This window comes from Triturus cristatus, chromosome 8 (assembly GCF_964204655.1).
Source record: "Triturus cristatus chromosome 8, aTriCri1.1, whole genome shotgun sequence".
Taxonomy (NCBI): domain Eukaryota; kingdom Metazoa; phylum Chordata; class Amphibia; order Caudata; family Salamandridae; genus Triturus; species Triturus cristatus.
This window is the reverse complement of record NC_140591.1, coordinates 746,332,377-746,360,127: the sequence shown is the minus strand read 5'-3', so window position 1 is coordinate 746,360,127 and position 27,751 is coordinate 746,332,377. Positions and strand designations below refer to the sequence as shown.

General features: G+C 45.5%; 1 protein-coding gene across 2 annotated transcripts in view; it reads right to left on the bottom strand.

Moving 5' to 3' along the window:
* The window catches only part of LOC146805015 (acetylserotonin O-methyltransferase-like), a 498,870-nt gene that overhangs the window by 305,718 nt on the left and 165,401 nt on the right, over positions 1-27,751 (bottom strand). For both annotated transcript variants that reach the window (XM_085622164.1, XM_085622165.1), the window contains exon 3: positions 3,975-4,104. In XM_085622164.1, the coding sequence (XP_085478290.1) occupies positions 3,975-4,104 (130 nt within the window). The remainder of the gene's footprint in view (positions 1-3,974; positions 4,105-27,751) is intronic.

The following is a 27,751-nucleotide window of genomic DNA, read 5'->3' as shown; positions in this document are numbered from 1 at the left end:
TTATAATTCGTTGTGTTAAAATGGCTGCAGGATTGCGCCATATCTTCAGCCAGAATAAGGCAGGGCGAGATTTGATAAAATCTTCTACATAGTGTAGATTCAATTCTTTATGACACAAAAAGGTAGGTGATGAGATTTGTGCCCCAAGTAACCTTCTACAGAATCTATTTTCTTCTAATTGTATCCCACTGCAGTCCGCGAACCCCCATACTTCAGAGCCATAGGTCGCAGTAGGCAGGCATTGGGTTCTGTAGATCTGCAGTAGTGGGGTCACTACATCTGGCTTTTTTGGTTGGTTCTGTAGATCTGCAGTAGTGGGGTCACTACATCTGCCTTTTTTGGTTGTCCCAGGCTCATTATAGAGTTAATTGCCAAACCTAATTTATTTCTACCTCTGGCTACATGCGATTTCCATGAGCCTGTGTCAGAAAAGACTAACCCAAGGTAGGGAAAAGTGCTCGTGCTTTTTAAGAGATCTGTTCCGATCCTTATATTCTTTGTACAGTGTTTTTTGGGTCCGCAGGACATTATAAATGATTTATTAAAATTGGTACATAATCCCAGATCTCCCATAAAAGATACAAAACCAGAGATTAAAATACGTAAAACTTTAGGTGTGCGGCCCATAAGGACCGCGTCGTCTGCGTATAAAAGTGCAGGGTACAATTGGCCGTTGATTTTAGGTACATCACTAGATAGTTCGATCAAAGAGATGTTCAATTCATTAATATAAAGAATAAAAAGCAGAGGGGCTCTGCAGTCATTAGGGGATTATGGTGGCTTTTGACGCTCTGACAGGCTCCTTGAACCTGTCGGTACCACGTCGGAATCCCCCACAAGTTTCACTCCGACCACTGTCATCCTAATACAGCGATCGGACTGAAGCCTACGATGCCACTATACCATTATACCAATTGTTGATCTCTTGACCTTAGCTTTAGCTTTTAAGTTAGAGAAACACAATTTGTCAAGCTATGGTAAAAGGCTCAGGGTCACAGAAGGTGAGAGTTTTAGGTCTGATGCTTTATAGAGATAGTTAAACTCTTATTCCTTGATGCTGTGCAGTTGCATACATGGGATGTCCTTGTCTTGGTGCCAAGATATAGCTGAAATCTGAGGTTTGAGGGCAGTAGGGTGATTTAAAAAATTCCCAGACTTGGCCATATACATAAATCAGCATTCCCACAACATCATAATGATGTGAATTCAACTTATTTCAATTCATTCTAGTCTTTTTTTAGGTTGAGCCTAAAACAGCAGCGCGTATACGATGCACGTTTTGCGAGGCATGCAGTAATCCAGTAAAGAGTGGAAGCGCCGTCGAAGCTCCACCCACTCTCCATCCATGTTTTTAATTGGCTCATGTCATTGTCTTTCGTAAATGCTGCCATCTGATTGATTATGAGGCTTGTTAGTCCCTCCTTATTTTGGTCATGTTGTCATTTGTACCCTCTCATGGCTACTGGCCCCTTTACTTTGAGTGTTACACAGTATTTAGACTGTGAGCACTACTTTGTACGTGCCCTCTCGCCCCCTTCTCCCCCGCCCGCACTCTCGTTGTCTGTGCTCCCCCCATTGTCCATGATGCAATGCAATAGGTCTTGCGTAAATGTGAGTCCTATTGCATTGCAAATGGGAGTTTTTAGGCTGGCATTCCCTCGGTTGCCCTCGGTGCGTCTCGATTGCGGTTGGAAGCAATCACGCTCCTCTAAACTGTTTTTTGGGTTCCATGTCCTCCCGCCTTTGTTATGGTGCATTAATACCAATGTGCTGACTTGAGTGAGGAAACGAAAAATACCGAGCAGACAAAAGTCAAAATGCTGGCGCCAATAAAGGTAAACACCAAGGACAGTGGATTTTATTCGCACTGCGAGTTTACCGGTTCTAGGCACTGGGCTGCTGCTCTCTGTGCTCTTCTGTCACAAATTACGATAGCAGCGCAACAAATGTTTGCTTGGGTTTCCAGGATAAGACAGATTATTGTAGACAACCCAGAACCTTAAACAACACTAACCCTCTACCACTTTTAGAATTTAGGAACAAAAAAATTAAAGCCATATTCAATCTCTGTTAATCTGCAAACCTAATGTTCAAGAAAATAGACATTTTCACCCAGAAATGATTTCATCCAAACTGCTCAATTGGGAGTCGGGGGGGGGGGGGTACAAGTAGTCAATTACTATTGGTACTTGACTGAACCTGTGTCATTTATTTCCAATACCATTTATTTGGTGGACTAGTGGCTTCATAGTCTGAAAGGGAAATGCATGTGTGTGAAGTGGTGCACTTTGAATAGTACTCTGGCAGATGTGACCTGGAGTATGCTTGATATCCAGATTTTACTACTGGACATGTGTTCTGCTTTCATTTTAACACATAAATATCTCTGGAAGTGTCTTGAAAAAGTGGGTACAAGTTTCACCCTCTTCACGCCATTTAACACGATTAAGCTAGGCAGGCACAGAGGAAGCAGGAGTTCTCAGCAGTGATGCGCGACCATGGCTCGGCACCTTCCACGATCGCTGCCTATATTCACAGTTACAGCTTGGTACACTTGTCAGCAGGGATGACAAACAGCAGACATGCGGTGGCCCATTCACAGCATGGGAGTCTCTCCTCGTCACTTAGGAATGCGCAGAGACGCCTTCGCATCACACTATCAGTCAGGCCTTCATGGTACAAGGAGACGCGGTGTGCAGATATGTGAGGGACCTAAAGTGCATCTTAATGGCAACATATATCGAGGCAGCTCGAGGGCACATGGAAATGGCTATGAGTGGAGCAAGTAATCATGAATCACCAACCGCTGGTGCTCATTCTTAACTCAAGTCAACAAGCGGATCCGAATGAATGTCAGACACTTGTCACACTGAGTGCCGCTTGAACACGTGCTCCTATCCTTCACACCCAATCACCCCCTTGTGCTCCCCACCCATCTATGCCTGCATGCAGTCCAAAGAGACCTAGGCTTCGCATACCATGTACAAGGCTCCAGACCAAACTTCACCTACTCTACCGCCATCTCCAGACACAGGCAAACAGCCATCCAAGCCTCACGGCCCCAGTGAATGTCCTCAACAGCCCCAAGGGCCACTTACTCGCATTCATCTCCCCCACAGACTCACACCTCATGCAACAGCCCCTCAGAAATCCAATGGCACATAAAAGGCCATGCAAAAAAATTACTCAACTGATTTTATGCTATCACACCCCTCCAACCTGCTTTCTCTCGTCTATCCAAAAGATTTAAAAAGCATCCTGCCTTAAACTTTCACACAAACTCCAATTGTGCCGCCCCAAGAAATAACCGGTAAAGTGAACACTTGCCTCTCCCGCCCTATAAAATAATACGTTTAGCACACTCAGCTTTGATTCACCCGAACCTCAGAAACAATTCCAACAAACATCCATTTTCACACACTCGTGCAAGATATCCTTGCCCCAGAGGACCCACACAGCACAGCATGCCTTCATATGGTAGAGCAAGCCATGCCCGGATGTGCAGCCATTAGGAACCCACACAGCACAGAATGCCTTCACATAGTCATGCACAGACTCCAGACGGTTCTCAGTGTCCAGCTACCACTTACACTCCCCTACATATGTAGAGTTTCCGGAAACTAAGTGAATTACTCTAAAGCTGAGTTAGGTTTAATTGGAATTTGCAAAGCAATAGGTCTCGCATGTACGTGAGTTTGAGCTATAAGCATTGAAAATTACAATGCTTTTTATTTATGTTTTGGTTTTTTAAACATAAATAAAAAGCTTTGTCATTTACAATGCGAGTAGGTTAAACTTGCGTAAATGTGGTACCTATTGCATTGCAAATACTTGTTTTTTATAGAAAGTTAAATGAAATCAGAAAGCAAGGAACATTCTTGTGAAATCACAAGCATTTGTTAACACTGTGAGGAATCGGATGCAACAAGAGCAGAAGACAATGGAAAAAATATGGCCTGCCACTCTTTGCTTACCTCACAGCATCTGCCAAATATTCAGTATACTTGTATACAGTATGAGAAAAGTACATCATCATGGAATGCAAGGACTTTGAACTGGACTTTGTAAGGTAGATAGCTGATAGGAGTGTGTTCTTGTAAAATGCTGTTGAGAAAAATTGGAATCAAATCAGAGAAAGAAAATGTCATCTCACGTACTTATACATAATGGCAAATAGCAATACAAAATAGAGGGGGATATTCTCAAGAACATGTGATAACTGCCGCAAAAGTAGCTTAACGCAACTACTCACATCGCAGTCTATCGCGGGAAAATAACATCCTGTCAACATGGTATTCTCAACACTGCGGCACCATGCAATAAGCCCACGATAACGTGTCAAATGTCTGCGATAAAGTCAACACGACGCCTCAAAAATGCAAAACACAAACGCCCAAAAAGTTGCGATGAGGCCAATCACGACACAAAAACCAGCCACAGGCCTGCAATTCCCACGCGTCATGCGGGAAAATGCACCATAAAAGCCTTGCAAATAAAAGGGAGATAAAAAGCAACTGCGTATCACCATGGATGCACCCAGACCGAGTGCAGAGGCCAACGCGAACCCCACAAGCCACCAGCAAGGAACAACCGGGTCGGGGGAAGGACAAGGAGAAGAGTGAGAGGAAGACGGGGTGCAGTCCGCAGGAAAAATAGATCAGCGTCACGGAGGTGACAGAACACTACCATCAACTGACACACAATTAGACCACTGTGAATGCAGTCGGAGTGTCGAGGAGGTCAATGGAGGAGGACAAGAGGTGCTGGCATGAACTGAAAAGCCAAACCAAGCACAAACCCGCTGCCAACAGGAAGGCGGCAACAGCAACAGGAGGTGGGAGTCCTGCGCCACAGGGTGAGCTGGAGGAAACGGAGGCCACGGTCATCAGTGTGGAGATGCTGCAAGGAGGTGGGAGACAGGACACAGCCCGAGAGGACCAAACACAACATCAACAGGGTGAGTAACGACCAGGGACTGGGGTGACGGGGGAAGAAAGTAGAGCACACTGCACACCCACAATGACCTTGGATCATGTCCCTGAACCCGGTGGCACACTGCAACACACACATAGCAATAACAGCACATCCCATGACAATGTGGAACAAAATGCAACACCGACACTGCAGAACAGAGGACACAACTGGGTCCGCTCATGTGCAGAAACAGGCCAATCACATCTAACATAGCAGGAAAAGGTGAGATGGAAATGCACGTGTGCAACCACACATCCGTCATGTAGACCAAATGTCCACTGTCTAGCAACAAATATCCAGCACCTCACAAACAGTCACAATGGACACAGTCATACAGTCTGCATGTGAACTAGAACAATGTTCCAACATACATGTCAACACAATGTCAACACACATCTCCCCTTCACATTGCAGATGGACAAACAACACCTCCAGCAGAGCAGACCAGACAACTCTTCAGTGATGCTGGAGGAAACACCAAACCTTCGACCCCGCCGCACCACAACAGCTCATGGACATCCCAGGCAAGCCACCACTAGGACCACGGCAGCCAAGCTACATAGAGGAGAACCCAGCCCCTGCACAGACCACACAGCAGGAAGCCCCTGCCACCACAGCTGGCTCCCAACCCCTCACCGAGCTACACATGGCATTCCAATGCCACGGGAAAGGATGCCAAACAGAGGTGGCTGAACAGGTGGGTTCTCAACCCATGGAATATGAACTAGATCACATGCGTGGGTGTCTAATTCTCCTCAGGGACCACCTACACCACACAAAGGAGACCAACACTGCGACAGAGACACATGCATTTGCACATTTCCAGTCATGAACCATGCCCAGAGGCTTGCAATTATCATCCACACACCCATGCTGGACCTGCGTACGATGGCCCAGTACACTCCCCTTACATATTGAGTGGGTGACGATAAAGCTACATGTCCAAGGTCTAACACGCTGCCTGCGGTGACATGTTGGCGTCCACTGTACACCACACAATGTAATGTTGTCGGGCCCGGAGCCCTCATGCATACATCATGACCACACAGACACATGCAGATAGTTTGTGGAACTGGCCACAGGCACGTGCGCCCGACCCCTTTATTAACAGGACCACCTGTACAGTGACACCTGTGCTGGATGGGTGTGGGGTGAGTGTAAGCCAGCCCGCAAGGAGTGGTTGGTGCTGGCAACAGTTTGAACAGTGAACACCAGTAAAATGAAAACAGAAAACACCATCATATCAGAGACAACTTCGGAGCATCATGGAGGTAGCCAGAGCAAGTACAGAGGTCACCCAATATGCAAACAGTGATGTCCGTGAGTTGCAGTGCACTGAGGTTGGGGAGCAGGGTATCAGCCAGATGATGGTATCCACCACAGGTGTGAGCAACTCCGTCAGTCTTCCAGTACGACTGTTTTGACTCCTGCAGTGGGTGGTTGGAGGTGGACCTGGCCGTGGTGGAGTGTGCCTCCTGCAGTGATGCGTCGTCCGGTCCGGACTCGATGTGATGTGTGAGCCATGGTGTAACGCAGTTGAGTCTGGAGGCAGCGGACAGTGCAGGGCCAAATACACATGGCGTCGATGACCCCAAGGCCATCGTCTCAGAGGCCATCCAATATCTCAGGAGCCAGTGTCCCTGACTTGTGCTGCACAGAGTTAGTGGCCCCGGATGCACCGTGGCCGGCACAGGCACCCAGCCAATGGACGTTGACTTTCGGTGCAGTCAGATGGGCCACGCGAGCTGAGCGGGTCTTCATCGATGTCCGTGGTGTATGTGACGGAGTGTTGTGGGGGACAGTGGAAGGTGTCCCCCAGGGCATGATGCAGAGGGTAGAAGCCGTCCGGAAGAAGCAAATGGAGGAGTGGAATTCTACTGCCTCATTTTTGCCACACAGTCAGTATCACCGACATGATGGTGACGACAACCCCCAGTCCATGGACTCAGTCGCCACCAAAGTTCAACCAGAAAGTGTCCATGGATCTCGGGGCACAGACTTAGTGGCACTGGAGCAGAAAGGGGATGCAGTCTGCGATGAGGCCTGTATGATGATATTAAGTCAGCCATAAATAAATAAAGACTGAATTCGAAATGTGTGACCTACTCCAGTGCCGTGTGGCCCGAGGGCAGTAGTCCGCGTGGGCATCCAGACACGTGTGGTTGGAATGCTATACACAGGCTTGGTGTCACCACATCGAAGTGAGTATAGTGAGATAAAAGCAGCCATAATTAATGTTCTCTGCCATGGTGTAATCAAGACTCAGTTCCAAATGTGTGACCTACTGGTCCGCTGTGTATGCCGGTGGAGTACGTCGACGAGAAGGGAGTATTACGGGCCTTTGTCGGGGAGGCTGTGATGGTCTGAGAAGGCTGCCAGGGTCGCAGCACTCGGGCTTGGAGCTTGCACTGGCACGTGGTGGGCCCTCATCGACACACGCCGGTGTCGGCAGGTGTGCATTGAGGCCTGGGTGCGCAGGGCCTGGCAGGACTGGTATGGGCTCCAGCAGGCCGGGGTGCAGCAGGTGCAGAGGAATGCAGGCAACACCGCTCACAGCAATGACGTCGGCCTCATGGCGGGGTGAGTGGCGCCGCTCTGGCAGAGACGTTGGGCATTTCGGAAGAGGAGCATGCCCAGAGCTACGTGCTTTTAATTCACAACCCTACGCTGGCGTGGCATACGCCAGGCCAGCCCACTCTGCTCACGCTTACAGGGGGGGACGTAACAAGCTACATTTCCGGTATCTTCCCCACTGGCTGGGGTGACATGGATGCGTCCACTGTCCACAGCACTCCATACACCAGCGGTGTATGTCGACATGGATATGAGTGTGGTCTGCATACTGCAGTCTGGACATCGCTTCCACGCCACACTTGGCATTGTGTGCATTCTCATTCATCGATCACTTGCCTCCTTCGCACATGCCTGGTCCCCACCTCTTTACACAATCTGCTATTGTGTGGCTGAGGTGCCATGCAGTTGATGACTTATGTGCATGGCGGTCCCAGGTTGCCAGAGTAAGTTGTGCTGTTGTGTCTGGTGGGTGGGCATTTTGTTGGGCTTATTGTATGTGAGTTTGTGACGCGTGCATTCCCAGTGTTGTGAGTTGCATGATTGTGGAGTTGAGGTGTGTGGTGTGTTCATTTGGTACCCGCCAATGAGCAGCATATTTCAGTAGGTGCCATAGAGGAAGCACCGGGTGATGATGGACTGTCGTAAGATGTAGAAATCATGCACTCATAATGGGTGGTTGGCGTCGACGTTGGTGGAGATTCCCAGGTGGTCCACTATTGCCTGCACAGTGATGGTATGCGTGTGCTTTCGGTAGCGGATATTGTGTGCAGTGTCACCAGGGGGCACAGGTAGGACATGTGTGCATTCAATAGCCCCCTGACAGGTGAGGAAAGTCAGCTATGGAGTAGACTCCTTGCTTGGTCTCCAGCTGTTCCTGCGCAGTATGGGGGAAGGATGGGTAGTGTGGTACCAAGCTGATGATGGCATCCAAGACAGTTGTGGGGGGCTTGGATTGGGCTGGTTGTGAGACTCCTCCGACTCTGGCAGTTGTTGGTTGGCAGGTCCCAGAGGCCAACAGGTGCAGCACAGGCAGCAACTTTGTCTGCGGAGGGATGTTGGTTGTCCGCTGTGTTGTTACCTTCAGCCTGTGGGCAATGGTGGTCAGGATGCGTAGGATGGTTGTCCTTTTGAGCCTGTGGTGGGCAATGACATTCCCTGGTGTTGGGTCTGTGAGGTTGGTGCATTTTCAGCAGGTCGATGTCTTTGTCTGTGCTGCCTCAGTGTTGGTCCGGGCGGGGCAGGGGGTCCTGGGGTGGTGGCGGTGGGTGTTGTTGCCCTATTGGGGCTCCGGGCTGAATGTTCAGTTGCCCGGGGGCATCTTTTGTTCTTCATGTTTGGCTATGGGCTGTGCACCCTTGTCTGGTGCCGGTTGTTGTCCGACTTTGCACCAAGTCAGAGCAGGTATTATTTCCTGGTGCTAACGCGCCTTATTGCATGTTTTGGGATCTCATCGCCGATCTGGCTGGTCGTTGTGAATGTTGTGAAGTGGTGTTGTCCCGGCTTTCTGCCCAGGAACGCCTACTCTGCATCTCATTAGCGATAGTTGCCGGGGTCATCTGTGGCGAGGTTTTTTGAGGATGCTATCGCCAGATAACTGGTGATATGGGCTGTTAGCACCGTCTTGTAATGGGGCGGTAAATTTATCGCGAGTTTGGCTGCGATAAAGTGCTGTTAACTCAGCGATGGCTCCTTGAGAATATGCCCCAGAATGTCACAGTAGGCTGTTCACTGCTTTGGTAATTACAGTGAAGATTAGTACGTGCTACTAATACGAAATAAACTTAGTGATAAATCCCCTGGTAGTTTTGGGTAGAATATTCCTATTATGGCAGGGACAACACTGATTTACAAAACATTTGCACCTTTTGTAATGGCAAATATGAACTAAAAATAGTGGAATAGAATGCTACACAGAAGGATTGTGATATGTTAGGACTGATTCACACATTTGCATCCAACACCTTTTTGGTTTCTAAGTGAGAACGCATAAAAAGAGGGTTGTGTGCTGAGGTGCTACCTGAGCTGCTGTGCCAATAGAATTCAACATTCACCTTACTGAGGCAGTCCCAGAAGACTGAAATACATCTAGGGTGCCAAGACTGATGTTTATTTGGTTGATACTTATAAAGTGGCATAGTGTGATGTAATGGAATGGTGTTCATAGACATCAATTTTCATTGATATTGATTAAAGCATTTCAATAACTTTGTTTTGTGCCAGTGGGGGCATGGCTAGCAGCCGAAAGGAATGACCGCTCACTAGCACGGCTCCGGAGCCCTCACCAGCTAATCCGGCATATATCCTGGGTACATTATTAGTTTTTATCCCGCAAATAGTAGGACCACAGCCATTAAACTCTGGGGCACCCACATACCTGGTAATCCCGTCCGCAGCAGCCGGCAAGAGGTATGTGCGATTATGACGCAGCAGCGGGGAGGGGAAAAAAGATGGTGGCGACGAGACATTTGTAATTCCATAGACTGGCGGCGCTGGAGATTGGCCTGCCCAGACAACATGAAGTGATTCATCGGCCCGCAGACGACATCAGAGACACTTGGAGGCCAGCAAGCATTGAAGTACTGACTAGCATGCAAATCTGCCTCGCAGGACCGGGGGCGGGCCTCCACCCACACGGTCAGACTCCTGCCTGCGAGATCAGGATGATGGTCCCGTGTGACTTCTTCGATCGGGCCGAGAGGCGGAGCTGCAGGGGAGCTGCGGGAGGTTCGAAGACTGCACCTGGTGAGTAGGAGAGCTCAAACCCATGAGATAGCCATCAGCGGGCCGCGGAATTGGTGCATGCCCTGCCAGGGGCGCGGGGGAACTGGTGAAGGTGAGTCCTGCCCAAGATAGACCTGTGGGCTGTCTGGAGCATTGGGACACTACCAAGAAGGCATGCTACACGTAGGCTGGGCTTGTGCCCTGGCAGATTGAGCCCAACAGCGAGGCCTCATAGAACTCTAATGTAGAAGGAGAGAGGGGACAGATTTCTCAATGGTCGTGTAAAAGAACTTCTCAAGGGATACTGCGGGCCCTAGACATTGTGAGTGGTGGCAGCTCTTCCCACCCACTGGAAATCTACGGAAGAGATCTGCATGAGATCGTGATAGGGGTGGGCCCCAGACACAGTGCTTCTAACCTGGAATAATTAGATCCCCCAGGGGCTGGTAAGGAAGGGAAAAGGGACTTCCAGACACTGCAGGCAGCAGGTTAATCCTGGCTCCAGGAGTGTCAAGTCAAGTGAGACTGTTGTGCAATTCCCTTGACTCAAGCCAACGTAAAAGGGACAGCAAATCTATCCTGGGAAAACCGACAGGGCGCTGGTGGCGCGTGGCCCCTAGGCAGGCGGTGGGGAGTGCCGAGTTTGGTCCTGCGCTTCTAATCCCTTCTTTGCTGGAACCGAAGACACTGCAGGATCGCTGGGGGAAAAGGACCCAAGTCTTCATTACAGACTAAGCTGGACAAATATGCCTAGAATAAAATTGGCGAGGAGTCCGAGACCTCCAAAGTTAATGACCCAGAGAAAACACAACCAAACCCTGCGCAGACTTATCCAACACTGCAGGACATCATGGCTGCCATCAACGGGGTACTGTCCTCCCTAGAGTCGCAGTTGGACTCCGTGAACACTGAGGTTTCCCTCATGCGAGCCGACCATCGGAAGATGGGGACGAGAGTTAGGAGGGGGAGGAAGCCACCAAACAAATTACTACGGACACCTCCCAACTCAAGCATTAGGTACAGCAATTGACCAAAAAACAGGACAAAATGGAGGCACAACTTGATGAATACGAAGGTAGAGCACGATGCAACATGCGCATCCAGGGGGTGCCAGAGTGAGTGGAAGGGCTGGACGCTGGCCTCTTTGTTGAGGAACTCATAGTGAAACATTTAAGTCCAAAATGCCTTTCTAATTTCTTTTCAATTTAGAGGGCCCACCGGGTTCCTGGGGGACGCCCCAGACCAGGGGCTCCGCCCCACCCATTAAGAGCTAATGTCTTCAATTTTCGAGACTGGGATGCGATACTACATACAGCACAGACCACCCCACCACTATCGCTGGAGAACAGTCAGATATCCTTCTTTCTGGATTTCATAAAGAAAGTCCAGAACCAACGGCAGAGTTTTCTCGCGGTGAAGAGGCGATTAGAGAAAAGAACATAAAGTACGCATGCTTTTTACGGCCAAATTGTGCATCGAAGCTGATGGGAAAAACTGGTTCTTTTCCTCCCCGGAGGAGACGTGGGACTGGCTGGACAGCTGGCGGCAAGTGGGAAAATGTAGCAAGGACAGACAAACTGGACCGAGAGGAACCAGACCCGACAACTCCTGAGGACGAGCAATGATTCACCTGGGAGAGGGATGGACATGGCCGACGGCAGCTGAACTGACAGCATGAACTAATTGCCTGTGTTGGACTTGAAGTAGAGATAAGTGAGGAGAATGGGGGCTTATGGTTTGCTGGAGGGTAACTACTGATATGTAGGGGGTCACCCCATGGGACCCAGACTGAGAAAATGCCATATTACTTGGAGCAGAAGGGTGCACTACCAATTAGATGCCAAAGAGGCCCAGATGGGTTAGGGTGGTGGTTCGCGTTTACGGAGTCTGTAACCCTAGACAAGTAGATCAAACAAGGGACAAGCAGGGGGGCCAGAGGGTACTTCCCATGCACCGACTTAATCGGGGTGGGGGCGACAGGCACTCTGCCACGTTGGGGTGTGGGTAGTTCAAAATCCACTGGCAGGGGGGCAGGGAGGCAGGATCAGTTATGGGAAGGGGGTGTTCTGTTTGTTTCTCCTACCAGACAGCTCGCGCATCTCCACCTGAGGCTTTTACGACCCAGCAAAAATCAGGGTGAAGGCGTCCTCTTGATGTACTGGAAGGGGGCAGGCTCACGCTGTTTGTGGGAACTTTGGCGATCGAGGGTCGACGCTTGGCCATATCCCTTTGAAAAATGAGATGGTTACACAGGTAGCGGATAGGTCATTGACGATCCAAGTCTGGAACATCGATGTGTTGGGGCAATAAAATAAAAAGGGGAATCGTCATGTAATATCTCAAACACCAGGCTCCCGATTTAGTCATCTTACAAAAAACGCATTTGGTGGGCAATCACTGTAAGGCTCTGACCAGATGGGGGTACAAGCTCATGATCCAAGTGGGATACATATCAGAATCCAGAGGTACAGGTTTTTTAATCGAGAAATCCCTTGCGTTAACCCCACACCACACACAGACAGACCCACATGGCAGGTTCGCGAATTTGGAGGCTAGCCGAGAAGGGAGGGGAGATAACATTGTCTCAATTTATGCCATCTCCCCGGCTGTAGGTAAGGAAACATTGGTGGACCTGGGCAAGATCATGCTTGACCTACCACTTGGCACGCTGATCCTGGGGGGAGATTTCAAAAGGACATTAAGGCTCGGAGGGCATATGTTGGAGTTTCTGGTCGCCATGGGCCTCACGGATATATGGCGCCACTATCATCCTGATTTCACACTACTCTAACTAACATCGTAGCCTTTCCCACAAAGACTACCTTTTAACCCACTCAGCAAATGTAGGGAGCTTCCGGGATCCACGCTGTCTTCCATGCGGTATCTCGGATCATTCCCTGGTATGGGCGGAACTCTCATTTAACAAGCAGCGCCAGAGAGCCACCATAACCATAAATCCATGGCTACTAAAAGTGCCAGATATTAAAGAACGCTTACAAGAAAATTCGAAAAATTACTTCAAAGAAAACGTGGGTTCTGCGGAGTCTGCTCAGGTGATATGGGAGGCATATAAAGTGGTGGTGAAAGGACAGGTACTAGCTCTTAAAATGGGGTACATTAAGAAACAACAGGCACAGATGGAACAAGTGGAAGCTGATCTCCAGACTCTCGAGGTGGAATACACACAATCCGCTACTGAAGATGCTCGTCATAAATTACAAGTCAAACAGTTGGAATATAGAACAATGGCGGGTGAACGGGCTGGGGCCAAGTTACAGGCAATCCAAAATAGACCTATGAACTTGGGGATAGAGCGGGGAATCTGCTTGCCTGGTTGGAGAGGACGGGGCTGGCTGAGCGATGGGTCCCCCATTTAAACGTTGATGGTACCCTGACTATAATCGATCTGCAAGAGATAGCGGAGGCATTGGCAGATTATTTTGAACAGATCTGCACTCTCTCGGCTGTTACCACTGCTGAAGAGTCCCGACAGTTCTTGGCAGAGGTGCTTCTACCGGTCCTATCCCCCAGTGAAAGTGAGTCACTAGAGGACGATTTTACTGACGAAGAGGTCCAAAAGGCGATAGGAAATATACTATACGGGAAATCGATGGATCCTAACGGGATCCCTATTGAACTCCTCAAATCTACTAGCTCTCTCATCGAACACAATTTAAAAGACATGTACAACGAGAGCTATGAAAAGAGTTCTTGCCGGAGGATCAGAGGCTTGCTTCTATAGTAGTCATTCGCAAACCGTGATAACCTGGGAACGAATGCGGTTTCTACCGGCCGATCGCCTTAATTAATGCTGAGGTTAAGATTCAAACGAAATTACTGGCTACCCGGCTGGCGCCGCTCCTTACCTCACTTGTGCATGCGGATCAATCTGGCTTTATGCCGGGCCGCAGTACAGCCCTTAATCTCCGCAGGTTCCACAATGTGATCAGTCGCCAAAACGTCATTGAAGAAGATGCCATAATCTTATCTTTGGATGCTAAAATGGCGTTTGACTCAATAGAGTGGCTGTACCTCTTCGAGGTGATACAACGCTTGGGATTTGGACCAAATTTCTTGGGATGGATCAGGTTGCTATATACAGATCTAACAGGACAAATTAAAGCCAATAACCGCACATCACGGGTGATTTGGCTGAGGAGGGGCACTAGGCAGGGATTCCCCCTATCTCCATTGATTTTTCTCTGATACTGGGGCTCCTTGCATCCTGGGTTAGAGGGAGTGTAGTGTTAAGGGGGTTGAAATGGGCCGAGGGACAAGAAGACAGGATATCCCTCTATTCGGATGATATCCTGCTTTACTTAGCAGCCCCTGTGAAATCACTTCACACAATATTAAATATCTTCACAAACTTTGGGAGATATTCGGGATACTCAATTAATTGGTCTAAAGCAATGCTTTTCCCATTGCACGGGCCGGTTCTCAGACTACCTCTCTGGTATACAGTGGAGGTGGCAGAGAATGGACTCCGCTATCTGGGAATCTATATCACTTCGGATCCTACTGTTTTTTACATGAACAATCTTGTAGCCCCCACTAGTTCGACCTAGGAATGATGTGAAACACTGGAGAACTTTGCCTCTCTCTTTAGTGGGCCGCACGGCCCTTTTAAAAATGTTGGCGCTTCCCCACTTCCTATATATTTGACAGAATTGCCTGATTAAAACACCAGAGTCCTATTTTAGAAGCTTTGAGAGTGAGGTGAGGACCCTGTTGTGGGATGGGAGGGCCCCCCACATAGCACTGCATAAGCTGACTAGGAGTTGGTACAACGGAGGCATTGCTCTGCTGGATACACGCCTATATTACTGGGCTTCACAGCAAGTGGTGGTGACCCACTGGATATACCGTACCGCGTTACACCTGGCTTACATCCTGGATAACTTTAAGATGGGGCTACCTAGGTGCTCTCTATTCTAAGGCCCAGAGAGGCCGTTTCTTTGACCCTACGGCTCAAACCATAGCTATTTGGAAGCAAGCCAACAAGAAACTTGGCTGGCTGAATACTCTGACTCAAGTCACCCCACTGTGGATGACCCAAAAACTTGGGATACTATGCCACCAACCTGGCTTTGACAGATGGGATACTCTCAGTATTTCCTCCATCGGTCACCTTTGGAAAAAAGGGAAAACTGTGTCATTTATGAAACTAGTAAAAGCCTATGCTTTGGCCGAGGGGGAGCTCTTCCGTTATTTGCAAATCTGACATGATCTCACTGCTGCCGTCTCTGCGACTGGGGAGAAACAAAAATCCTCCCCCCAGGAAGATAGGTTACTCTCGGAACCACTGATGAAAAAGGCGATCTCATTAACGTATCGTAAGTTATGCAACAATTTGCCGGAACCACTTAGGAGCCTACGCAAACAATGGCAAGCTGACCTAGCTATTTTAGAGGACGAGGATTGGCAAGCAGCACTTATGTCTTCGAGAGAATCAGCTATCCCACTCAAGTTTCGACTCATACAACTGAAGGTACTGCACAGATCGTATTTGACCAGAGCCACACTTTTGAAACTAGGGCGCAGGGAGGATGCAATTTGCCTTAGACAGTGCTCAGAGGTGGCTACCCTATACCACACCCTATGGGAATACTCCCACAGCAGGGTTCTTTGGGAGGAAGCTACACGTCATATGCACATGGCCATTGGAAAGGATAGCCAGCTGACACCGAGACTGGGGCTATTGAATATCTGGGAGGCCACAGAACTTACTGGAGTAGAACAATGGGTCACCTTGGACTACACACTGGTCAAACGGGCAATTGCTATGCATCGGGGGATTGCTGATGTGCAAGGGGATGGGCTAAGGAGCTACACAAATGCATGATTGCTGAAAAAGAGGTGTTTAAATGTAGAGTATGCCCTAAGAAATGGGATAAAAAATGGAGTAAATGGAACATTTATCAGGCGGAGATATGCGTCTAACCTACTGTCGAGATGGAGATGCAAGAACAACAGAGAAATGGGCATGTTCGGATGAATGTATGTGAATGTATTAATACTATATGATGACTATCATAGTATTCTATGCAAAATGCTTTTTTATGGCACTGATATGGTGTTACTGGTGACTGTTCAGTTCTACAAAATAATAAAAACATCTTTTAAACAAAACACAACTTTGTTTTCTGCCAAACATCAGAAATAGTATATTGACACTACACAGATACAAACAAAATACAGTTGGTCAGACTACATTTACATTACATTCTTTGTCTAGATTGATGATAGGATATCACATATCTGCCAGCTTTTTTTGTCATCCAACTATGTTATTTTAGAACAATAACCAGTTTTGTCACTTTTTCATGGGAAGATGTTTCCCTCTCAGCTGCACAGATAATTTTATTTAGGATCTTGGTATCATGGACAGAGCAGGAAAAAATGTTTCTTTTTCGGTTCAACAGTAATGTAATTTAACAGGTCATGAGTGGTTTAAAACGTGAGTTCGTAAGAAGTGCATTGCAGGGGTGCAAGCTATAGTTAGTTGATTGAACTATAACTGGTGAAGTACAGTTTTTTACATTTTTTAAACACTAGTTTTTGAATTATTTCAGCACCTAACTATAATGTCACTCTAAACTTTGTTTTGTCAATGAAATTTCTAGGGATTTTTTAACTATAACATCTCTTTAACCTCTGTTTTTTCAGGGATTTTCTACGTTCCTTTTATCATTGTCGTGTAGTTCCTATAAAACGTATACAGGATCTGCGCCTCTAGACAGCATTCACTGTAGGATTGGTGCCTTACTTATTCTGAGCCCCCCACCGGGTATATTAGCCTGTATACCAGCTAGCTCACAGTGCCACTAGAAACTCCTCTTACCAAGGAGAGAATAGTTCTTTGCAACTATCGAACATGACAACTCTGATCCTTCAGGACTGTGGAAACAGTGTACTACTTAACCCTCAGTCACTCATGCTCACTTAGTCTCAGAGAGATACACAGAATAAATAGTAGGGCCGTTTTCAATAAGTATTTATTGATCAGTCGTTATTCTAGTGTAAAATAGTTGTGCTGAAACAATCATTAGACAGTAACAGATATAGATGATTAGAAGCACTAGGAAAGTAAAAGGGTGGTAGAGTTCTACCATTTTGCTATTACCATGAATACAGATAAGTACATAAAATACATGATAATAAAAATATATTTTATTTTTTTATTTATTTATAAAGTTTTATATAGCGCGAACATGACCCAAGAGGGTATCAGAGCGCTTTACATTACATTGTTTTGAAACATTAGAAGATTGGGGTAATATACATACATTCAATATTCGACAGTCAATACAAAAGAGATAGACAGTGGTTTATAGGACATCATATGTGGGTAATAGTCATGTATGAGTTAAAGTATTCGGATGTGAATTTGTTCATTAGAAGTATTTTTACTTATTTTCTGAAAGAGGAAAAGGAAGAGATTCTGCGTACATCTGGAGGTAAGGAGTTCCTAATCCTCGGTGCGATAGCTGAGAAGGCTCTGCAACCGGTTCTCTTTTTGTGAAAGGATTGTGGTTTCAGTAGTAGTGAACTTGCACTTTGCGATTGTCTGTATCCTCCCGACCTCTCTAGCTTTTGTGCTAAATAACTAGGGGTATTGCTATGCAGGGTTTTATGGGTCATGCAGGCGATTTTTAGTTGTATTCTTGCCTCGTAGGGTAGCCAGTTCAGATCTTTCAAGATCAGAGAAATGTGGTTATTTCTTTTTGTACCAGAGACCAGTCTGGCAGCAGCGTTAAGAGATGCCCTCAGTGAGGCCAGCTTATATTTGGGAAGTCCGCATAGAGTGGAGCTTTCATAGTCCTATCTTGGCAGCACTAGGGCTTGTACCGCCATTTCTTTGTCGGTCTGTGGGGGGGAAGGGTTCAAGTTTCCTAAGGATGCTCATCCGATGATTAGCTCCCTTAGTGGCATTACTGATATACGCCTGCATATTTAAGTTTTTGTCTAGGGTGATTTCCAAGGATTTCGCAGAGTCAATGATGTGGGGAGCACAGTCAAAGGAAGTTAGATGCTTTAGCCACAGGTATATCTTGTGTGTGTGACTGGGGGAGATGAGGAGAAATTCAGTTTTTTTGGTGTTAAGCATGAGGTGGTTGTCAGTGACCCAATTTTGAGTATTATGTAGAATAGTGTTGAGGAAGATGAAGTCTTCTGCGGAGGAGATTTTCATATACAGTTGTGTGTCATCCGCATACAGGTGATATAGAATGTTCGTAGAGTTCAGCGCATTTGCCAGTGGTTCCATGAGTAGATTAAAAAGAATGGGTGATAGTGCTGAGCCCTGTGGAACCCCTAAGGTGACCATGGAGGGTTGAGGAAGTGATTGCTTCATCTTGATTCTTTGGATTCTGTTATTAGGAAGGAGGTAAACCATAGTAGCATGGGCTAGATAGGTCAATCCTTCGTTACAGTAGGAAAATGCTTACTGCTACAATGCTTCCCTAATTAGATGTACATAAGTGTACCTCGCATGTATGTAGGTGTTAAGCTAAGAATCCCTCTAGGATAGCGTCAACCCTCACTACCTGAAGTGAGAAATTGTGGGACACCATCCTGGTTTCAGGTTGGATACCCCTCAAGGGATGTTAGACCACTACAAGCTAGAATATCTGCTTGCAGGGTGCTTCAGCGTCTTGCGTCAGTGTGTCGGCATGGAAGTCCTGATCTTCTCTCCCTATCTCAGCAAGACGTGATGTTTATATACCCAAAGGTATCCCCAGGGGTTCTACCTTGCTGTGCCACTGTCACACTTAGGATGACATCGGGAATGAACCGTGTACATAGTTAAAATGTAGGAGACGGTAGCCCTGCTGAGTTTCCAAGGATCCTCATGCATAATGTATGAGGCTTGTGTTCAGGGAAAAACCCACGTTTTGTGCGCAGTACTGTAACTAGGCAAAGCATCAATCCTAGCAGCCCGTTATGTATGTAATGTAAGGATGAATATAGGTTAAATGTTGGATGTTACCCGAGCCTATATATGGGTACCTATATGGAATATAACATCATATTCATCCAACTTCCCACTGAGCACAGCTTTAGACCATGCAGAGAGGTGGGTTGCCCACAGGCCAAAAGAAATGTTAGAAACATTAGCACAGTCAAAGTTTGAACACATCTCCCCCATTTAAGAACCCCCACACTAGCTTGTGCTGCAAAGCTGCATAATATTTAAAGCCAAGGTGATCAACTATACCACTATCCACGTAGAATCCTAGCTTCCTTACCTTAAACTTTTGTTGCCACATAAAAAAAATGTGAACACTCCCCCTGGTAACTGGTACTTTTTCATAAATCTGAGAACAAACAATCAGTTTTAAGTACTGGATATTCTTTGTGGATTTAGTTAAGGTCTGCAATTCTCTGCCCCTCTTCCACTGCACTGAAGTCTCTTTGGTTATTTTAGGAATTTACAGAAAACATAGTTTCTTTTCACTAACCAGGTTAAGTAAGCTAATGGTTGTTCTAAGGCTCTTAGAAGGTGTGAATAAATTAGTTTATTCCTTTAACTTATGATATTCTTTGAACTCTGCATGAATGTTTCAGATTTTTTTTTATTTTGCCAGAGGCTATATTAGCAGTTGCATTTCTTTACTGTCAAGAAACACCAATGTGTATGAACGCTGTGCCAATAAAGAATACCATAGCAACATTTAGACATGGGAATAAGGTTACAGGTAAATAAAGTTATAATTAGAGATAGTAGTATGATTCGTAGGAGGATGAGATTCCGAATTAGGATTGGGGAAGTTATGGTTGAATTACTCCCCGTAACTGGTGAACTTCATTTTAATTCAGTATTGAATCATGATCATAAAGTCCCTTTAGCTAATGTGGCGGATCTCCACCACTGGCCGGAATCCCCACCTCCGGGCCGGAAGCTCCGCCTCCGGCCCGGAAGCCCCGCCTCCGGGCCGGACGCTCCGCCTCCAGGCCGGAAGTTCCGCCTCCAGGCCGGAATTTCCGGCCCGAGTGCGGACGTAAAGTTAGGAGTCGTAAATCCATTCTGTGAATAGCAAAAGTAGTAAGTTTATTCTGTGAATCGCAAAAGTAGTAAGTTCATTCTGTGAATACCAGAAGTAGTAAGTGCATTCTGTGAATACCAAAATGGTACTAAGTTTAGGATTTTGTCTTAAGTTTGTTCTGTGAATCGGGCCCTACATGTCCTGGTAGTGAGAAACATCTGCATTTATTTTTCACTACTGTAAGACCTACCTCTCACATAGACTTATATTGGGTTGCCTTATTATATTTAATAAGTATTAACTTTTGATTGGGAGCAGGTAGAAATATTATGTTAAGTCTCAAATAAATTGTAATTTAAAATCTTCTTTAATGGTAAAGTCAGATTTTAAGTTACAATTCTGACGATGCCCCATTTAGAAAGTTGGCATTTTCTTGCCATAACCATTTGATGCCTGCACCAGGGTATTAGGTCACATGACTGCGGATGGCTCTGCTGTTGGGGGTTATGTATTCCTGCCAGACAATGGGACAATGGGGACTGAGTGCATGCAGGATGGGTTATCCTGCCAGGACGGCTGGGGGCAGAGCTGTCCACTGCCCCACTTACACTTCAAAGGGCTTGTCTCTACACATAAGGACCTGACACTAATCTAGTCTTTTGACACCCCAGGCTTCTTCACAGGGACGGGAAGAACTTTCAAAAATCACATATGGGGGTAGTATATAGAAGCTACCCACTTCAAAGTCTGGCACCAGGTATCAATTTTGGACCCATAGAAGACCTCTTCAGTACACTTCTGAACCAGTACATACCTTCAGAAAGACTGGCTGGGGCCACAGAGGACTGCCCTGCTGCTACCACGGGACAGGCATGTTGGTTGTAGGCCTGCGGTGTTGTTTGAAGGAAAACTGGTCTATCTCCTTGAACACACAACCATCAGAAGTGACCCCGTGGACTATTTGGCTGGCCTCCAGTGTGAGCTACAGGGACATAACATGCTCCTGGAGCTTTAAACTCAATACCTGGCCTCTGCTGGTAGTATTGGTGGTACTTCTCCAAAAACCTAGGACTTAGTTCTTTAGGCACTTTGTGGTGTACATTTTTCTAACAGAAGACTGGGACTTACTAGCCAGCTGATCCACTCAAGGTGTATCGCCAGTCGACTTGACTTTGCTGTAGCTCCTACAACATTCTTCTCTGCAGTAGGTAATGCTGTTCAGCATGTCCTCTTTGGAATGAATTACAGCCTCGTGGAGCCCTCTTCTACTACACCCTGTAGCTTTATCCCAAAAAGCTGTCTAAGTCTGAAAGTAAAAATCTTCACTGTGCTCGACAGCTACCAGCCCCCTCATCGATGATGATGACCTCCTTTACCTCCAAATCCAACTTTTTCTGTCCTCAACTTTTTCAGGCCATCGTTAACGGCTTCACCGAGACTTAATCCAGAGACTCTTTGGACACAGGCTTCTGCCATGTTCCCCTTGTACTCTACCTTCTCAAGATCTCTTCTTCGAAATTGCTCCAAAAGCCAAAGGTAAACAGACTGGGCGCAATTCACCCCTTGTATTTGACTCATGCTCCATCACCTTAATTTTTTACTTTGCCCCAGTCTAAATTTGCACTTCACCCCGGTCTGGCGCGACCAGGTACCCGTGTTTGACGCTTTGATCTTTTAGCCATTTTTTCACTAAAATCTTTAAAAATGATAGCTGTGGTTCTATGGATTGGGTTTACAAGGTTTTATTGAGGGGTAAAAGATCAAATTTGTAAAAAAATAAATTCAAATAAATGAAAAAAAGCAAAAATCATCATGGAAGGAGACTAGCTTTTGCATAATGCATAAACATGTGGGCTTTAAGTCCACATATTTAAGTATATATTCTCCTCAGCCATTCATGGCACAAAAAAGAAATGTAATTAAGCAAGCATTTTATTCATCGGCTCCACTAATGACCTTATCAGGAGCAAGGGAATTTATAAACCAATCTCAACCTTATCACATAAAGTGAGCATTGCAAGTGCAAACTTAAGATACAGTGTCATATCACATAAAGCGAGTACTAGGAGCTCTTAGTGTAGACAGCAGTTTTGGGCTTACATGTGTCTTACGTAGTTGAAGAGCTGGAGCAGCACTATTTCATCACTTTAGACAATGGTAAATGGTTGCTTGTTACAGAAATTTTCCAACCATGTACTGCTTTTGGCAGGATTTTTTGTATGTCTAAAGTAAACAATAGAACATAATGTAATAACATACTCAAGTCAACATAACACATTCATAATATAACAGGGCACATACATCACAACAAAGTGGTTAAAACAGAAGGCAACACAATAATTGCAGTCCAAAAGAAGAAAAAAACACATTGGAATAATGCAACAGAAAAGCACAGCTGCATAAGGAAATCAAAAGAACATATCACCACCATAAAACAAAATACCAACGGAACATATGCAAAAGAGGTTTTGCCACACATTACCGCCTCCACAGTCCTGTTTCATACTACAGTGAAAAAAGACCAAATGATGGACGGAATGCTGAACAATGCAAACATTTACCCCCAGTCACAAGGATCTGGGTTTAATCCATTGTTCTTTTGCTCACAACGCCACTCCAATTTGTAACCAGGCAGATGCAACTCAAATCAAATCAAATCAAATCAGCTTTATTCGGTGCAGTTCAAGTCACCATAAAAGCAACACAAATTTCAAAAAATATGCATACAACTACATTTCATTATTAGTTCATCCTAATAAAAAGAAAACTAACAGTTTAAAATACATTTATAATGTCTTCACCGACATAAGAAACTCAATTCATAAAATGCAAAAAGCCACAAGACATTATCAGTTAGGCAAAAACTACTACATTCCATCCTACGTGTTCAAGTATTAATACATAAAGATAAACAACAATTCCTAAAGTGCTAGTGCCATATCTAAATACAGGTAGATAAATGCCATTTAACAACATATAAGACAATATTGTCTAAATGCAATTAAAATCATTTGCAGGGTAAAACAGTACAATTCAGTAGCTTCAGCCCTAATTTGACCCTGGCTGTCCCCTGGTGTTTCTTATTTTGAATGCAACTTTTAAAAAACTTGTTATACATGCCAAGGTCAATGAATCTTCAGCCCTTTGTAGATATAACAGAGCAACCTTCGCTTGTCTGAATTTACCATTTTTTAATAATCTTACTAGGTAACGACGCCTGGGAAAAGAATAAAAAGGGCATAACAATACAAAATGAAGGGTATCCTGCGGAGATTTATTATCGCAGCCGCAAGTACCTTTCTGCTCAACTATGGTGGTTTATCCCAAAGGGTCCGCTAAAAGATAATGAATAAGGTTGAGCCTAAAACGAGTGAACAGGAAATTATATATTAAGCTAAGATAAGGTTCCATACTAACTACTGTCTTGGTCATACTGTAGGCACAGGCTAAAGGCTTTCTACCTTCAGTGTTGACTCTATGCTCTTCAGCTTTTTTCAGGAGCAAATCCTTAATTCTGTTCTTATCTTGGGGTATTACTGTAGTCGGATTTGTGAAGAGGTCTATGCATTCTATTCCTTCCAAAGATGTTTTTACATATCTGAGCCACGGGATACACATTGCTCTGTCCCTGTAATAATTTGCCATCCTAGTTTTGCATCAATATTGGACCAGGTCCTAATCCAGGCCATAACAGGTCTAGTCTGGATCAGGTCCTCAATGTATGGTCTCCCTAGTTCGGCGTGGGTGATGTATGCCGACGAGCTCTGAGGAATTTTAAGTATCTACGAAAAAATGTGTTTTCCTCAACCTGTATTTGTCGTGTCCCAGCAAAGCCTCATACTTCTGCTCCATACATTACTTTGGCACAGCAGATGGAGCCATAAAGATGCATAACCTGCTCCGGTGACCACCGACCCAGCCTACTTCCATAACTCATAATTGCTCCTGAAGACGGAATCAGTTTTATACTCCGTTCTTCAGTTAAAAGTTAAAAATTTAAAAGCCCATCAAATAAAAGCCCCAGGTAAGAAAAAGTTTTCACTTGTTCTAAAATGTGTGAACCTATTCGATAGGTACATTTTTTACACGGTTTAGCTCCTGCTAGCAAGACGTAGGACTTTGTTAGATTAGCTGACAAATCTAAAGTATCCATAAAATCAACAAAACCGTCTATTAGACATTGCAGGCTTTTCGGCGTTCGTGCCAAAAGAACCGCATCGTCTGCGTACAACAGTACTGGGACGGGACGATGACCCACCATTGGAGTGTCTGCATTCAATGTACACAATGTCTGTTCCAGTTCGTTGATGTACAGGGAAAATAAGAATGGAGCCAATATACAGCCCTGTCTCACTCCACTTGTACAACGAAAGGATCCTGTTGTGTCCCCAGCCAGATTAAACCGTACCTTGGCAAAAGTTTTCCAATGGAGTGCTCTCAAAATATTTATAAGTTCTGGGTCTACTCCCAATCTAGTCATAAGAGCCCATAACTTTTCTCTGTTTACACGATCGAATGCGGCCGAGAGATCCATAAACCCCAGATATATTGATTGTTCACTGGCTATAGTATATTTTGCCACCAGTAAATAAAGATTCAGGCATTGGTCCGTGGTTGATCTGCCAGTCCTGAAGCCATATTGAAAATCTGAGATTATGTGGTGTTCCTCGGCCCAGTCCAATAGACGATTTAAAATCATTCTACCTAAAACTTTTGCTGTCACATCGATCAGTGATATGGGATGATAGCACTGCGGGTCATCTTTTTTACCTTTTTTAAAAATAGGCACTATGATTGCTGTAGACCAGGAGCGTGGCATGCCCACTGCGATAGCCACATTAATTACACGTGTCAGGATTGGGGCCCAGAATTCTACCTTATATAAAAAAAGATCAGGTGGTATACCATCTGGACCAGGTGCCTTATTTTGTGTAAGCCCCAAAATTCCTGCTTTAACTTCCCCAATAGTGAATTCAATCACTGCCCTCCATGGGCACAATTCCTCTTCAGCCGAGGAATTTACGGCTGAAAAATTGTATAAGCTTTTGAAATGATTGAACCATTGCTCGGGGAGGATGGATGTGCCAATTACCGGCGCTGCGATATCCTGGAAACATGGGTTATTTATAGTTTTCCAGAAGATACCTAGATCCCTCTTTTCCGCAGCTTCCCTTAAAGTTTCCCACGTTTGTGATTGTAAGGCAAATCTCCTACATTTTATAGCTTTTTTATAAGCAATCCTGCACTGGGCTATTCGTGATTTGTCTCTTGGTCTCAATTTCAGGCTTTTTTTAAAATCCTTCTGTGCTCGTGAACAGTCTTTATTGAACCATCTAGGCACATTATTGTGTTTCCATGGTCGGGTGGATTTTAGTAGTCTATCTATGTGGTTGGCCATTGACTCGAATGCGTTAGTCACGGCCAAGCCCTCTACTAGGGGATCACTACAGATTTCAAATTCTTTTCTCCCATCCATAATTAGGGTTTCATAGAAAGCATCTCCATCAATACGGGACCACCTTAAACGCCTTCCCTGATCAGTTACTTTCACAGAGCTACCTTTCTGTGAACCTCTTCTTTCTTTAGAGGCGGACTGGTTTTTGATCCAAAGCGTGAGTGGATTATGATCACTGAATATACTCCAGTCAATGGTAATCTCTTTTATCCACTGCCAGAGTATATTTGAGACTAATATGAAATCTATAATTGAGCTACATCCCCTCCCTTTAAAGGTTATTGGGGCACCAGTTCCTTCTTCTACAGATACCAAATCGAGTGTGTGTTTTAATGAGTGAGCTTTCATGACTTTTTCTAACTCCCTCCCCTCCTTAGTGTGTTCAAAGTGCAAACCTTTTGATATGGTACACCCAGACCAGTCGCCCCTACAAAATTTTACATTTGGACATAAGTGACAATTTAAATCACCCACCAAAATTATCCGAGGGGCCACTGTGGAATTACACTGCTCCATTACACCAGTCAAATGACTATTTAAGTCAAATAGTATGGAGCCTTCCTTGCTCGAGACTATGGCATTATAAAAATTAACTAGAATAATGCACATTTTGTTTATTTTGAGTCTCAGGCCTTGGAAGTAGTAGGAATTCCAATTCAAATTGGTCCACACACCTTCCAATTTCAGGTCCACATAGGTAACTAATCCTCCTCTGGCTCTGCCCGAAATTGATTTTTGTGCCGGAACAACAAAACACCCGTACCCTTCTAACTGGAAGGGGTTGTGATCAACCACCCATGTTTCCTGGACACAAATAACGTGAAACCTTGCTATATATTCCCTCCACTCAAGATTGTCAAATTTTGAGGATAGGCCAGCTACGTTCCAAGAAACTAATCCTATATCGTCAATTGATAATTTCTCCTTGGCAGTTAGATTACTAATCGAGGGAGTAATTAGTAAATCAACCCCCTCCAGTCCAGAAAGTGTTCCGAAGTGGTTGGAGGTTGGGATGTTAAACATAGGACTTGTCATTATCTGGGTGTTTAAACGTGTTAAGCTCTCATCATTGCCTACCAAAATCTTGGGGTAGAAATACCTTAGGTCATGGGTGGATATACCTCCCTCGTGGCCCCCTGAGTACCAGTCTCTAATGTGATTTACCACTCTGTGATCCCTGAAGTTAACAATGATTACATCCCCCTTTACATTTTTTGGTCTTCGTCCCACCCATCCTAGCCTTCTAACATGGAGAAACTCCCCGTCTAAGTTGGCGGGTAATGGCCTATTCACTCTGAGCCAGTGCATCACCTTATTCTTAAGAGTCTGGTGGCCTTCATGATTCTCCAATGCTAGCTCTGGTACCTTTGTGAGTACGATGACGTAGGGTTCAGCCTCTGGTGGGAGATCTATATGCTGAGATGGTCCCTTAAAATTTCTATCTGAGTGTGCTCTCCCAACCATTTTGCTACGCTCATGGCTCTGCTTGTTTAGGGCCCCACTCTCTCTCGGTTTCCTTGAGTCCAAATTCGTATACTGTGTGGTCAAGCTAATCTCCTTGAGAGGGGGGGTTGTCTTTGCACTATTTACGGGATTAACTAAATTCGTCACTGGCTCAGATACCGGGCCAGGAGAGTTCAAAGTGCACATTCTCACAGATATTTCTCTCAATGTTTTGGCATTAGCCGCACCAATTTCTTGTATAGACTCTAGCTGTTCTGACGTTCTTTTTACCCTTTCCGCCAAAGGTAGCAGCAATGATTTAACTAATTTTTCTATGTCCCTCATTAAATCTTGGTAGGGGTGTGCCACCAAGCTATCTGAGCCAATTTTAAGTACTCAAGGATCTGTTGTACTCGTAAAGCTCTTGGCAATTTTTAACCCCACCTTTTTTTTGCTTACGAGTGCCACAAATCCTTTTTTGCTTTGGGAAGCTGGGTATTGAATCTTTTATTTTACTTATGCTATTTGTCTTTATGGGGGGCTTTTTTACTGAGGACTGATCCTCAATGAGATGTTCAATTTCTGACCCTATACT